Genomic DNA, 13,836 nt, shown 5'->3' on the forward strand with positions numbered 1-13,836 from the left:
TAACATCACCTTTATAGATAAATGGCTCTAATCTGTACCTCTGAGGTTAAAAATACTATGGACAGATGGTCTGAATATCTGCAGATAAAATTTATGTAAGGAAGTATCAGTGCAACATTTCCATTTTGATGAACAGACTGCATTTGGAAAAACAAAATACCAATTGGCGATAAGAAACATCTATAAAGTACTGTTAGGTTCTGTAAAAGCAACACACCTCTGTTTAAAATTTAATGATAAACTGGATGCAATATTTAGGTCATCTAGTAAGTTCTGACATTTGGGAAAGCATCTGGATATGCTGCATTATTTTTTCACCTTGTGCTAACCTGAGGGAAAACTGCTATGAAGTGATGAGCAGATGGTATATAATTCCTCAAAAATTATAATCATGGAGGATCCTCTCTATTGCAAATGTAACTGTGGTTGTTTTTTTTTAAGTGTGGCAGTGGGAAATTATTTTCAACAAAACCACAGGAATCTGTTAAATAACTTGGAGTTCCATTCACAATTCCACCATTTTTTTCTTTACAATGTGCAAAGATATGCTATACATATCTTTTTGAGTGGGAACAGATGCACATTTTCCATAGACTTTTTTTCATTTACAGAAAACATACCCCTCTTGTTATGGAGTGAATCCCTAAATGTGATATCTTATCCTTACAAAAGGATACTGGGCTTGCTGCACTGTAATTGAATCAAATTTTTACTACATTTTGCAGCAGCCACCTGACTGTATTGTGTTTTCCACCTTCCTAGGTATGCAGGAGAAGCTGGTGATCTTGCTCTTGCTATGATAGCAGCTAGACACTTCTGGAATGGCTGCTTACCCTTCATTGGCTCCTCAGCGGATAGACAGCAGCTCAAGAAGCCCACTGAAATCATTATCAAGAGCATCAATAAAGCATCAGAAGCCAAAAATAAGCAGGTAATAAATAGCAGTACCTTCTATATCTAATACCTCTTATGGGAATGTTTTGCCTTCAGACAATCCAAAACGAAACGAGCAACTTAAAACTAAATCAGGGCTAGTTCACTCATATTGTTATGTGACATTTGCCAAAAGGGCCTGAATTTGCTGGTTGGGTCTTTAAAATAACTAACTAATCAACAGCCCTTCACTTCCCCATTCTCTTGGCTCCTTAGCCCACGAACCGCCAAATCTCTCTTACATGTCCACAGTCTACTGCCATTGAAGGCACACCTTATTCGAGCTGTTTTGCCAGCCAAATAGACCTTCCTTCAGAGAAGTTTGCTTTGTCAAAACTGTATTAAATAGTTCATGAACACTCCCCCCACCCCTACTCCATTATTTAGGAAATGGAGTATATGTTACACTTGCATCAGTGGCCTACAACAGACTTTCAAAGCAGTAGCTTCTCAGATGGGCATTCAGGTAAGTTCTCATCTTTTGATCATGAAGTTTGCTTGGTTTTTGTGGGGTGGCTGTATTGGCTTTGCAATATCTAAAATATTGCTTTTAATCTGTTTCAAAGGTGCTGATGAGGATTTGACCTTAAGGACGTTCTTATATATATTACTGTTCCAAGTACATGCTGATAAACATGACTGGGAGGCAGGCCTCAAAGTCTTAGATGAAGCTAATCAGATGCTCCCTCGGACTAAGCACAGACTGTAAGCTGTTTGGATTGTTCTTAGGATGTGTTGGCGGTTGCTGGTGCTTGCTGTTGTTTCACGATCTAGAAATAGAGCTGATCCAAAAGATGGAGAGGGAGTGTGGAACTCTAGGAGGAAGTGTGGAAGAGGGATAGAACTTTAATGGGAGAAGGAGAGTAGGTTGAAAGTGAAGCACACCCAAAGGAGTTCTGCAGAGGTTCTGCTGGTGTGTGTTGCACCTTGCTAACCACTGAACCACCCCACCGCCCTTCCTCTGGCAAGCAACAGTAGCATGCATTCCAGGAGGCTAATGTTGCACTCTGCCCTGCTCAGTGAATCGCTTCTGGTAGTATTTGCATAGTACAGGATGGTCTCAGGGCCCCCTCCCTTTCAGACTTTAAAGGTGAAGCTGCACTGTTTGGCTGAGCACCCACTAGCAGCACAGCTGCCCCACATTTTGTGCTTTTTCTCTCGTGCTTGTGAGATGACAACAGGCGGGAGGTGAACTTCCCAAGCAGTTGAAGGCAAAAATCACTGTTCAGATTTGAAGAAGCTACTGGGGTTCTGTTGTATACTGAGAAACCTCTTTTGGCATTAAGCGGTGTGTAAACTAATTAATAATGGTGATGATTAGAATTAAGTGTTGATTATCAAGTCTCAAGAAGTAAACACCGTGGGAGGAATTAAACGTGCTATGTTGAACATTCATCAGCTCAAGCGTTTCAGCTTGCTGGATGGAACGATTCCCACCCCCTCTCCTCCCCCCATGAACCATTTTCGCGGTTCCCACAACACTCCCCTTCTGAGCCAGTTTAGAGAGGAGAGGAGAAGAAAGAAGCCCCATTGCATGAGTGGAAGTCCGTATGCAAAGCTTCCACTGCTGAGACTCATTAGGTGGATCCCTCCCTATGTTAGAATATTGTCTCAAGTCTCATACATATTTATCCCGTATGCATTTTTCAGACTGAACTCTGGGCTAAGATTAATTGCTGTAGATTGGTGGAGACAGAAGTACTTGTCACACATATATGTTGACTTCTGATTCCAAAATGCATCATAAAAGCCTTAAGATATCACTTAAAAACAATTTATATCAAATCAGTGATGAGCACTGATTTTGTCAAATTCTTTTTCCTAGTCCAATATTTAAACAGATGGTAATGGTGAAGTCAAGACTTGGGCGTAACTATATTATGGAAATTCAGAAATTCAGAGATGAAAGTGAAGAGTACATGTCAGATATGTGGCATCGTCTGGCATCCGTGTCGTCAGATCTTGTGGGACAGTTGTCTTGCTACCAAAATGCAATTGAAGTTTTACAGGTCTGTATCAGCTTTCATTTAAAATGTACTTTTAAAATATTACTAGTATGTGTTTCTAAATTGTGAAGATTGTAACAGCAGTATGGCAGGCAAAAATCAAACAGGTTAAGCCATTTCTAGTATGGAAATACAATTACGGGGAAAGTTTCTGCTGTTCACATTCCGTCAGCCATTTTATGTGTGTGGCCAATTTATTTTGGGGCTATCCACTCCAACTGCAAAAGAGGACATAAATTTGTATATAACACCAGTTTATGCAAATCTGTGTCCTCTTTTGTGAGTAGGTCATGGGCCCAATCTTTTGGGCCCAGAAAATCCTATTGGCACTCCTATATATATATATATATATATATATATATACACACACCTGTGGTGTGTTGCTTGAGACACTATAGTATTCTTGTTGTCCTTATGCATTCTTTTCATAATGCAATTTCTGTTGTTCTGATTTGTTTTCTGACCACTTTTTTTCACTGATGATGAGTCATCAGTAGATGTTTAAAATATTGCTTTGCTAGTATGTTTGCAAATAATGCTGTTGGTTAACTTGAGATGTTTGGATTCCTAACAGCTGGGGACATACACGTTCCCTAGTTTGCCTGAGATCAATGCATTCCTGGTTGCATATTTAAACTTATTCTTTTGGTCTGAAAGGAAATAAAACATATTTTTCAAGAACAACTGCTCTCTTTCCAACCGAACTCCCCTTCAGCAAATCTCTATTTTGCTGGCTGGCAATAATGTATTTATTACTGCACTGGTTGCAAAATATGTCTGGGCAGCAAATAAGTTGTGAGCTAGGCACCAAGACAAGTATCAGAAGGAGGAGTGTGAGATGTGGAGTGCTTAACCTAGGCAAGAGTGATTTTTACATTTTTGTATGTTTGCTTTGCTGATATTGTTCAGTTTTAAATCAATTATTTGTATTCTCACATTGTGACCAATTGTGATGGCTTAATAGCTTTTAGCAATAAAGATTCATTCATTCATTATCAAGAACAACTAGGTTAAGAATGCATTCCCTGTTTTTATACAGAAAAAAGAATATTCATTAAAGAAAGTTGATAATCTAATAGCATTTGCAGAATGGCTGTACTCCAATCAGTTTCCTCTTAGTGAAGCTATTAAACACCTGGACTGGGCAGTATATATATTACTGTACCTGAAACCTCTCCGAAAAAGCCCTGAAGAAGAAGGTATGTCTTTAAATAAATCTAAAATAATAAGTTATTTCAGAGTTTGCCTTTCCAGTGTATTCTGATATTTTAGTAACCTGTAGAACTTTCTCTTTGACCCTGAGGACATATTTTAGTTTAGGCTTCTGAACAGTACTTTTTATATTAAATTTATAGGTTTTAACTTGCATGACTTCTCCTTTTAAAATGAAGATAAATACAAACTCTCTACCATGAATATCCTGTGTAGTTTACTGCAGACAGATCTAGAAAACTGCAACATTTTTTATTTTAAAGTAATGGCGAATGAGATGTGTTTCTTCATCCTAGCCTCACTAGGTGTAAAAAAAACCTACCTAGGTGAACATAATCCATGTTAAAATTGTGGCTAAATACAAACTTAATACTTCCACCCCAAGCCAGCTGTTCCCCATGCCCCCATTTGGCTTAATATCCTGATCATGAGTTCTGAAGCTTGTTCACAAGTTTGTGACACTGGTTGCCTGGTAAAGGTATTGACCTAGTGTGGATTTTGGTCGTATGAAAGAACATGGTGACGTTTGCTTTATTGTTATTTCTGACCACAGATTCTAATGACCGAATTGCCATTGAGGATTTAAGAAGTATAAGGCAGATAGAAGCTTTGTTCAGAGCTCACACGGTAATGGCAGTCATTTCTGGACATAGTTCGCCTTTTCACGAGCAGCACTGTTTGATGGCATATGCTTTTGTGATGCGCATTTGGCAGGTAAGAAAATAATAAAAAGTATGGTGTGTTGGTGTACTGTGTCAATATGCCAGCTTTCCTATAAACTGTTGACTGGTATTCCCCTCAATCACATAGATTGTATGAAAAGTAAGATTATTACAACAACTTTTGACTTTATTTTTCTATCCTTATTCTGTATAATTCTCAAAGAATGTTCATCCATATACAGTGATACCTTGGTTCTCAAACACCTTGGTACTCAAGGTGATATACAGTGATACCTTGGTATACAGTGATACCTTGGTTCTCAAACACCTTGGTACTCAATTGCCTTTGTTCTCAGACGCCGAAAACCCAGAAGTAAGTGTTCCGGTTTTCGAACACTTTTCAGAAGCGGAATGTCCAATGCAGCTGCCAGCTATTGTTTCCAGGGCACCTGCACCAATCAGAAGCTGCGCCTTGGTTTTTGAACATTTCGGAAGTCAAAATGACTTCTTGAATGGATTAAGTTAGAGAACCAAGGTGCCACTGTATGTGTAAATCATGGTGTTTTGATGTTGTATTTTTCCTTCAAGAATGTAATGAAAAGTTTATTTGCAAAAAAGAAGTAAGATTATTACAATATAGGTTTTGATGAAAGTATATTGTATGTTTCCCATGCTCTCCTCTCTGCAGTATATTCCCCTCATTCTCCATCCCTCATGGTTCAGGAGGTTGCTGCAGATATAGGGTGTGGGTTGAGTAAGACAAGAAACTCTTCTATGAATTTCTGTAAGTCAACCAGTTTTAGGATCAAGGCTATTAACTTGCATCTGTTTAGGTTTGCTCTTTATAAAAGTAAAGGAGATCACTACCATCGGTAAACCTCTAAAACCTACCCAGTTGTCTTAATTCTTTCATTTTCTGCATTTGGCTGTAAATAACTCAGCCTTTTGTAGGTTTCCTTCCCCGACTAAAAAACAAATGCAATTATTTTTGCTCAGGTGTCACTGGCAGCAGCAGGAACCTTTTTAAAGACAATGGGCAAAGTGTCACCAACTCAGCAAACGAGTCCCAAATCGAAAGGCAAAAAAGATGCAAAACAAAACAAAGATGCAAAACAAGTAAGGCACTCTTCTATATAAAAAACATACTTTCCCTCCCAAAGAAAATGGTTTACTTATGAACAGTTATCTCTGTAATTAATTATTAAGTAAGAATTCTGTAAATCTTTTTTTCTTTAACTCCCTATGCATCCCAATCCAATGAAACAGATTGCATGCCCAGGCATTGTGACCCGCCACCCCACCCCTGTTAAATGACCACTCGACAACATACGTTTTTGGTTTAAATTAGGCCATGACTTCATTGATTACAGATGTAAATGGCATTGGCTCAGATGAAAGAGATAACCTATATCAACCAACCCGCCTGTTGGCTGAGTCTTTCCAGGAGTCGAAACTGTTGGTGAGGGGGTCCTATGACATACATCAAATAGCTACTGCCCCACTGAGAATGCCTTTGAGGAGTGCTATGGTCCTAGCCGCCAGCTGGGCATCTAGAAGGAGCACCTGCTCCAGGAACCCTTTAATGGGATACTTCATTCCCTTAGAAGGGCAGGCAGAGGCTTACAACCTCCCCTCTAAGACTTAACGCCACATCCACAAGAGTTGTCGCAATTGCTACGAGGTAGGCGAAACCCCCAGGTCAGCCAGTTGACCTAAAGGACAAATTCCTCCCCACTCCCAAATACGGTGACCAATCATAATCCATAGCAAGGTCATAAATACGCACTGCTCCGTGATGGATAGATAACAGCTTAATTATAGGGAGGGTGGGGGATCCAAAAGACAAAAATGCCAAGTTTTGGGTTGGCTTTCCTTAAATACTCTGGGAGTAGACCTGAGTGAAGTCCTATGATGGACTCAGTCAGGCCCACCCCTAATGAGTGCCCACCCCTTGGTCTGGCTGCTATTGGCCAATCTGCAACTGAACCCAATTCAACTTATCCCCTGGCCAACGGGAGAGGATCTAAAATCTCCCAGTGCCCGGGGGACCCAGCTAAAAGTGGTTGGAGGTGCTGTGGGACATGACAATGCCATGCTACTAATGTCGGTTGACCTGTAGGATTCACAAGTGCCCATGTGAGCCCATGATCCAGATCTTTGTGAAATCCAGTGGGGTTAGACATAGCTTCAGATGCAGAACTGTATGTACGTATATAAGCTGAATATTGTATTAATATTATTATTCTATGGTGTGATAAAAATTTCCTTTCCCCCCTCTTTTTTCCAAAGCCTTCTGCTAATCAGACTTCACCAACAAGCCCTCCTAAAAAAGACAAATCTTCAAAAGATGCTAAACAGGTACATTTTCTTTTAATATATTTTAATGTTCAGTGGGGGGGAGGGGGAATAGACTTCCTTAATGCAGAGTCTTGTTTTTCAGCCACAGTCGGCCAAAGACAAAGCAAAGAAGAAAGGGCCAAGTGAAGCCTTGCCCGCAAATGTGGAGGAGTGGGCTAGCTATGAATGTCCTGATGAAATTAGAGATGCCTTTAAACAGGATGCAAGTGGCTGTACTATGAACAGGGAAACCATTTTGGCACCTGTGAGTAACAATTCCAGATTTTGGTTTGTAAGGGCTGCTATCTTATCTTCTTAGATCTGTATGAATTTGAAAGACTTGTTGGAGTCGGAGGAAACAGATTTGCTATGGCAACATATATTGGGTAGAGATGAGTGACCTAACTGAACACCACGGTGGATTCAGTTGGAGACATAACATCTGCCAAATGTTCAGTGCTGCATGTGACCAGCTTCTATTTCAAAGAAGGCAAAACCAGTTTTCCTGAGCTTGATTCTAGAGAGGGGTTGTTTGCGTGAGCGAACCACTTCCACAGGAACTGGATGGCTCAGTTCCACACGCCCATAAAAGAAGAGATAGTATTTTCTGTGTATCCTGAGTTTTACCTGTGTATAAATGTCCTACATATTTGGCTTTGTGAGAAAACCATTTTTAATGAGAATGTTGAAAGTTTCTTTTCATGCTGATTTTCAGGTTGCCACAGAGATGGCATATATAGTGGTTCAAAAGGTAGGACAATGTGTCCAAAGTATACATTGGTGTGTACCAACTCCCTGATGTATAAAATTTGAGAACATTGTTTCATTGCCCCATTTTCAGCATTAAAAATGCAGAATTGAGACAGAAGTATTGACAACTTTTCCATCATCAATTCTTTTAATTTTCAGACACGTACCTTATACTACCTAGACCTTTTAGTTAAGGAGCTACAGGCAATTTTATGTACTCACTTGACTGTTCCGGTTCTTCATCTGGCTGAGATCATTTCTCGTGATGTCGTAGAAAGCAAAAGTCTGTCAGATCTCTACCATCTTCGGTTTGTATCTATTATTCTGCAGTCACTGTAAAACATTTCACTTCCCTGACGTTCATAAATTCAAATCTGTTTTTGGTTGTGGTGTGTAAATTAATCCCTTTCTGTACTTTATGATGTGCCACAAATTATGGATTTATGGTTCCAGAAGTTATTCCCACAAAGTTCCCTGCATGAGCTGAATCTCAAGGAGGTTGAATCTCACCCATTACTAGAAGAGCACGGTCATGACTACAACTCCCATCAGTCTTAGCCAATATAGTCTGTTATCAAGGTTGATGACAGCTGTCATCCGTATGACCACTGGTTTCCCATGCCTGGTTGATCAGCGGAACAAGTGTGCTGGACCAGGATAATGTGTGTTCATATTGATGTAGGTAATCATACGTGGTCTGAAACATAGGGAGAGGCAAGTGCCCCCTTGCACCTTCTAAATGGCACCCCCAGTAAGCCTAAAAATTGCTTGTATGCATAATTGCTTGAGAATTAAAAATCTTAGACGTTAAAGAGAAAAATAGGTCTAGGCAGTTTGAACTTTCATTGGCTGTGTTTGGCATGTTTGTGACTGAAAATGAAAGTTTTAGCATTTGTATTTTTATGTAGCCTACATTTCAGTGTTTCAGATTCCAAGCTTTTTGCTATCAAAAACATAAAAGTAGGAGGGTGTGGGTGAGTTTGCATATATATATCTATATATATGCACGCACAAGTCTCCTTGAATTTGGGTTTTTTGTCTGATAGCACTGTTAGGACTCATCCATACAGTTGCAAATAAAATGTTTGAAGTGTGTTTTAAGCGCAATATATAATGTGACACTAAATGGTGATAGTGAACCTTATGTAAAATTCAGTGTATTCAATGTATTTTAAAAAATGCTTTTTTTAAAAAAAAGCATTTTCAGAACTTTTTTTATATGTGTGTAGATTCCACCCCTGTCTAATTAACTTGCTATTTCAGAAGAAGTGATATCTGAGACTGTTAATGACAAGTATTTTTTCTTCATTAATACTCATAGCATGACTAGGAATCCTAGCCCTTCTTGCTCTTAGGCAAAGTGATCTTGTGGGGATTGATTTATAGGTGAGGAAGTGGGGAGTATTGCTTAACTCTCCACCCCCCACTTTACTGACTTTCACCACTTGATGTAGCAAAGGGATCTGGGTACTCCAGCATGGAGCAAAATACTTCTCTTCCACCCATCATTTCTCCCCTTTGAATTCCACTCACTGCAGCCACTGTTTGTCTTGGAGACATGACAGCTGGGTTTTCCAGGCCTGCAGCAGCCTCTGAATATACAGTTTTTGCCTTTTTCTTTGAAACTATACTGCATTACTTGAACCAAAGTGTAATAGATTAGCTACAACAACACTACTTCTGCAGAACATCTTTCCATACCAGAAAGTGCAAGTTTTAAAATGTCCATTTTAAAGCTGTGTTTAATTGACAGTGCAGACAGACAGACTGTTCTGTTTTGTGCTTTAAGTCCTCAAAATTCTGTTGATGGAAATGGATTTTAAATATACCTAGCAGCAAGCCACTCCTGATTCAGGATCCCTAACTGATCCCTAATAGGATCCCTAACATCCTATTTCTTCCCTTCGGTTTCATTGTGTTCTAGCTTTATGCAGGTCCCCTTCTTGCCACATATTTCCAGAATGCACATTGCATGAAATCAGTTACATTTCCAAATGAACTAGGGCCAAGTCTTCATTGTGCAAAAGTACCATTTCTTGTCAACAGGTAATTTGTATTTTGTATGGATTGTGTCCTTTGTTTTCACAGACTCTCCAGGATATGTTTAGATTTAAAGTTGTGCCAAGCAGCATTTAATCATGAGAAGGCAGTGGGTGAAATGTACATTAATGAAATGGAACAAGGAAGGTATGATCTTCTGAAGCAAAGTGTGTAATCTGAAAAGTTCATCATGGATTCTGTACATACCTAACACCCCATTTCCAGTTGAGCAACTGGGACTATTTGCGTGCAGCCTTTCCAAAAGCTTGAGATTCCACCAGTCAGCTATTTAATAGGGATGGGGAGTGGGGGTGCATGGGTATTGCATCGAGCTCCCCAGTCACCCTCCTTAGTGGCTGACTTTAACCTTTTTGAGAGGGTTCTATAGGTAGGTCCATTGTTCCCTGGATTTGGAAGTATTACAGTGTAAGCATAACAGTTGTTTCCTCCAAGAGCAGCAGCTTTTTGCACTGTGCTGGTATGACTGAATTTAAGTTACCGGTATTCTATGCCCATTAACAAAATGATTAATGTGGCCCTGTGGACATCTCAGTAACGACTTTCCATGTTGACATGTTGATCCTCATTGTTGTTTTGCTTGTTATTGTTTGCAAAATCGTTCTCCCTTCTTCTTTCTCTGATTCAGGTTTAGACAAGAGATAGCATTTAAAAAGGAGAATGCCATACAGAACAAGCTGAAGGAAACCAGATTTGCGAGTTTAAAGCCATCTGATATTAGTAAAAAATTGCTTACTGCAAAAGATAAGGTAATTTACTTTCACTTTGCAAATAGATCAAAGTGAGAAGGCATTTTGCTGCCTTTAAACTCTTTGTGGCTTTTAGAAACAAGGTCAATTGAGTGAATGCCATGCAGTAATCTATGGCTTCCATTGTTAGCAGTATATCCCTTAATTGCTGCTGGGCCCAGTGGACGAAAACGGGCGGCTCTTGTAGAGATGGAAGTTTAAGGCTTTTCTGAGTTTTTCCTTTTATTATTAACGCTTAAGAAAAAGTACATCTTCACGAGGGCATTTCCTAATGTAGCTGATTTGGTTAAAGGGGAGTAATTGGTGATACACCACACATCTTTAACTAGAATTCTGTTGCTTTGTCCTCCACTGGACCCAAGATTCTATACCATTTTTATGCAGGAATTTTCCTTGATTCAGTCTCTTGCTTAAGATCTGCCTCTCCAGCAGGTTGCTACAGGTGGCCTTCTCTCCATCAGCTATTTTTCTGGAGTCAAAGTGCCCAGTATCTTCACTATCCCCCCTCCCCCCCCCAGGCCTATTGTCCTGTCTGGTGTTAGGACATTCTGTTGGTTTCATCAGCTGCTTCTTCCTCAGCTGTTCACTCACTTACCCCATACTTTGTTTCATTATTTTAGAACTGCATTTCCTATCACCATGCACCTCTTATTTCTGCCTCCTGTTTGCAGATTTTTGAGGCGTTTGCACTATCTGATGCACAGATTTAGGTTGAATCCTGACAAGACAGAAGTACAGTTTGGGGGAGGTGGGGGCCGAGGGTGGGGGACTCCCTGGTCCTGAATAGGGTAACTGTGCCCCTGAAGGACCAGGTGCGCAGCCTGGGAGTCATTTTGAACTCGCAGCTGTCCATGGAGGCGCAGGTCAATTCTGTGTCCAGGACAGCTGTCTACCAGCGCCATCTGATACACAGGCTGAGACCCTACATGCCCACCGACGTTCTCGCCAGAGTGGTGCATGCTCTAGTTATCTCCCACTTGGACTACTGCAATACGCTCCACATGGGGCTACCTTTGAAGGTGACCCAGAAACTACAACTAATCCAGAATGCAGAATGAGGCAGCTAGACTGGTGACTGGGAGCAGTCACCAAGACCACATAACACCGGTCTTGAAAGACCTACATTGGCTCCCAGTATGTTACCGAGCACAATTCAAAGTGTTGGTGCTGACCTTTAAAGCCTGAATGGCCCCAGCCCAGTATACCTGAAGGAGCGTCTCCACCCCCATCATTCAGCCCAGACACTGAGGGCCAGCGCTGAGGGCCTTCTGGTGGTTCCCTCACTGCGGTAAGTGAGGTTACAGGGAACCAGGCAGAGGGCCTTCTTGGTGGTGGCACCCGCCCTGTGGAATGCCCTCCCATCAGATGTCAAGGAAATAAGCAACTATCTGACTTTTAGAAGACATCTGAAGGGAAGACATCTGTTTTGGGAAGTTTTAAGTGCTTGATGTTTTATCGTGTTTTTAATATTCTGTTGGGAGCCACCCAGAGTGGCTGGGGAAACCCAGCCAGAAGGGCAGGGTATAAATAATAAAACAATAATAATAATAATTCTCATCAGGCTTTACAACAGATTTCAGATTTTTTTTTTTAAGGAATTGGAATGCTAAGCAAAATCTCTTTTGCCAATTTTAGAATTAAATGCTGACTAAAATGGAATTGCAATTCTAGGGGCACTCTTTCTTTCTTTTTTAAAACAGATTTTGGAACTGAACCCTGTGACTGAAAAGGGATTAAGTGGGCTTTCTTTCCCCTACTTGTGGATAGACAAAGCTGAAGTCCTCATGCAATTAGGTTTATATCAGCCAGCAAGGCTACTACTTGCAGAAGCACACCATGCAACTCAGGTAAGTTTGAAAATTAATCCCAAACTGGAATGTGATCCAGTCCCCTATGCACTGGCATAGTCATAAGATTCCCTCAGTGCTCCCTCCCAGCTTTCAAGTTGTCTTCTTTTGAACTATTTACTCAAATTTAATCTTAGAGAAGTCCTAGGGGTTCCTCCCAGGTAGTGATGGAAGGTTCTCTCAGTTTCTCATTTTTCAGTTCTCCATATTTTGCAGCAATTTGCCAAAAAAAAATTTAAAAGAAATTAGCATGAAAATTAAAGTCATTTTAATCTGAGTTTCTCCTAATAAACTCCTGTAGAAGATTAGGAGATGCATTTTACACGTTCTCGATTTTGTTTGTTTTTAATTGTTCTAAATATGTAACACTGGGATGCCCTTGGCTCTTTGGTAAGACTGAACTTACTTGAAATAACATTTTTTCTAGGAAATGAATGACCTCTGTACTGTATCGCGGTGCCTTTATCTTCTAGCTGTGCTAGCTAACTTGGAACAAAAACATGGACAAGCTAAAGAACTGCTTGAGAAGGCACAATTGATAGGTGGAAATGAGAAATTTTGGCTGAATAGCACTTTGTGTCTCACAGATGCAATTTTAGGGGAAGATGAGGAAAGAAAAGATAAAATGGTAAGGAAACCTAGTTCAACCACAGGGATCTGTCCTACGTATTCTGCAATGAACGCAGATGCAAAGAATTCCTTCAACTTCTCTGCTGTCTCTTGCCCCCCACCCTTTAACACACTTTTGACTCCCTTGTCATCTAAGGCTGAATCACCTCCCTAGCTGGTTTCCTTCTTCTAATGTATTTAAATATTTTGGGGTTAATTTAATGTTTTTAGCAGTATGTTCATGAAATACATTTTTTTCCTCCTCTCTCATCCTCTTCTTCTTCTGCATCTTTTATTATTAGCTTGTGTTTATTTTCTAAAGTTCTGGTTCCTTTTTATTCTCCATATTTGGGTAAAGTCTCCCATTTTCTAAAAGTTACTTTCTTGCCTCTGACAGCTTGCTTGACTCTGTTAACTACCCTGACTTTTTTTGTTTGTTTGGTTGTTTTTGCCTTGGTAATACCTTTTCTGATTAGCAGTATATATTCTAGTTTTTAATAACATTATCCCCTGGCCTTGGAGAGATTTGGCCTTCTTAACTTTTACTTTCAACTTCCTTTATAAGCAATGCTCTTTTTTTTAGAAGTCCCTGTGTTGAAGTCAAAAGTGACTGTATTGAGCTTCACATTGGCAATTTTCCACTAAGACATATATTCAGTGCTTTTTTTCCTAT

The 13,836-nt window shown here is 40.1% G+C and overlaps 1 protein-coding gene across 4 annotated transcripts in view; it reads left to right on the plus strand.

The window, feature by feature from the left end:
- CFAP46 (cilia and flagella associated protein 46) overlaps positions 1 to 13,836 on the plus strand; it is an 82,099-nt gene that overhangs the window by 40,562 nt on the left and 27,701 nt on the right. For all 4 annotated transcript variants that reach the window (XM_081863126.1, XM_081863125.1, XM_081863127.1 and 1 more), the window contains 14 exons: positions 763 to 931; positions 1,321 to 1,399; positions 1,500 to 1,638; positions 2,759 to 2,942; positions 3,979 to 4,138; positions 4,705 to 4,865; positions 5,810 to 5,929; positions 7,103 to 7,171; positions 7,254 to 7,415; positions 8,060 to 8,208; positions 9,989 to 10,087; positions 10,587 to 10,707; positions 12,408 to 12,554; positions 12,982 to 13,182. In XM_081863126.1, the coding sequence (XP_081719252.1) occupies positions 763 to 931; positions 1,321 to 1,399; positions 1,500 to 1,638; positions 2,759 to 2,942; positions 3,979 to 4,138; positions 4,705 to 4,865; positions 5,810 to 5,929; positions 7,103 to 7,171; positions 7,254 to 7,415; positions 8,060 to 8,208; positions 9,989 to 10,087; positions 10,587 to 10,707; positions 12,408 to 12,554; positions 12,982 to 13,182 (1,960 nt within the window). The remainder of the gene's footprint in view (positions 1 to 762; positions 932 to 1,320; positions 1,400 to 1,499; positions 1,639 to 2,758; positions 2,943 to 3,978; positions 4,139 to 4,704; positions 4,866 to 5,809; positions 5,930 to 7,102; positions 7,172 to 7,253; positions 7,416 to 8,059; positions 8,209 to 9,988; positions 10,088 to 10,586; positions 10,708 to 12,407; positions 12,555 to 12,981; positions 13,183 to 13,836) is intronic.

This window comes from Podarcis erhardii (genome assembly GCF_964252035.2).
Source record: "Podarcis erhardii genome assembly, chromosome: 5".
Lineage (NCBI taxonomy): Eukaryota > Metazoa > Chordata > Lepidosauria > Squamata > Lacertidae > Podarcis > Podarcis erhardii.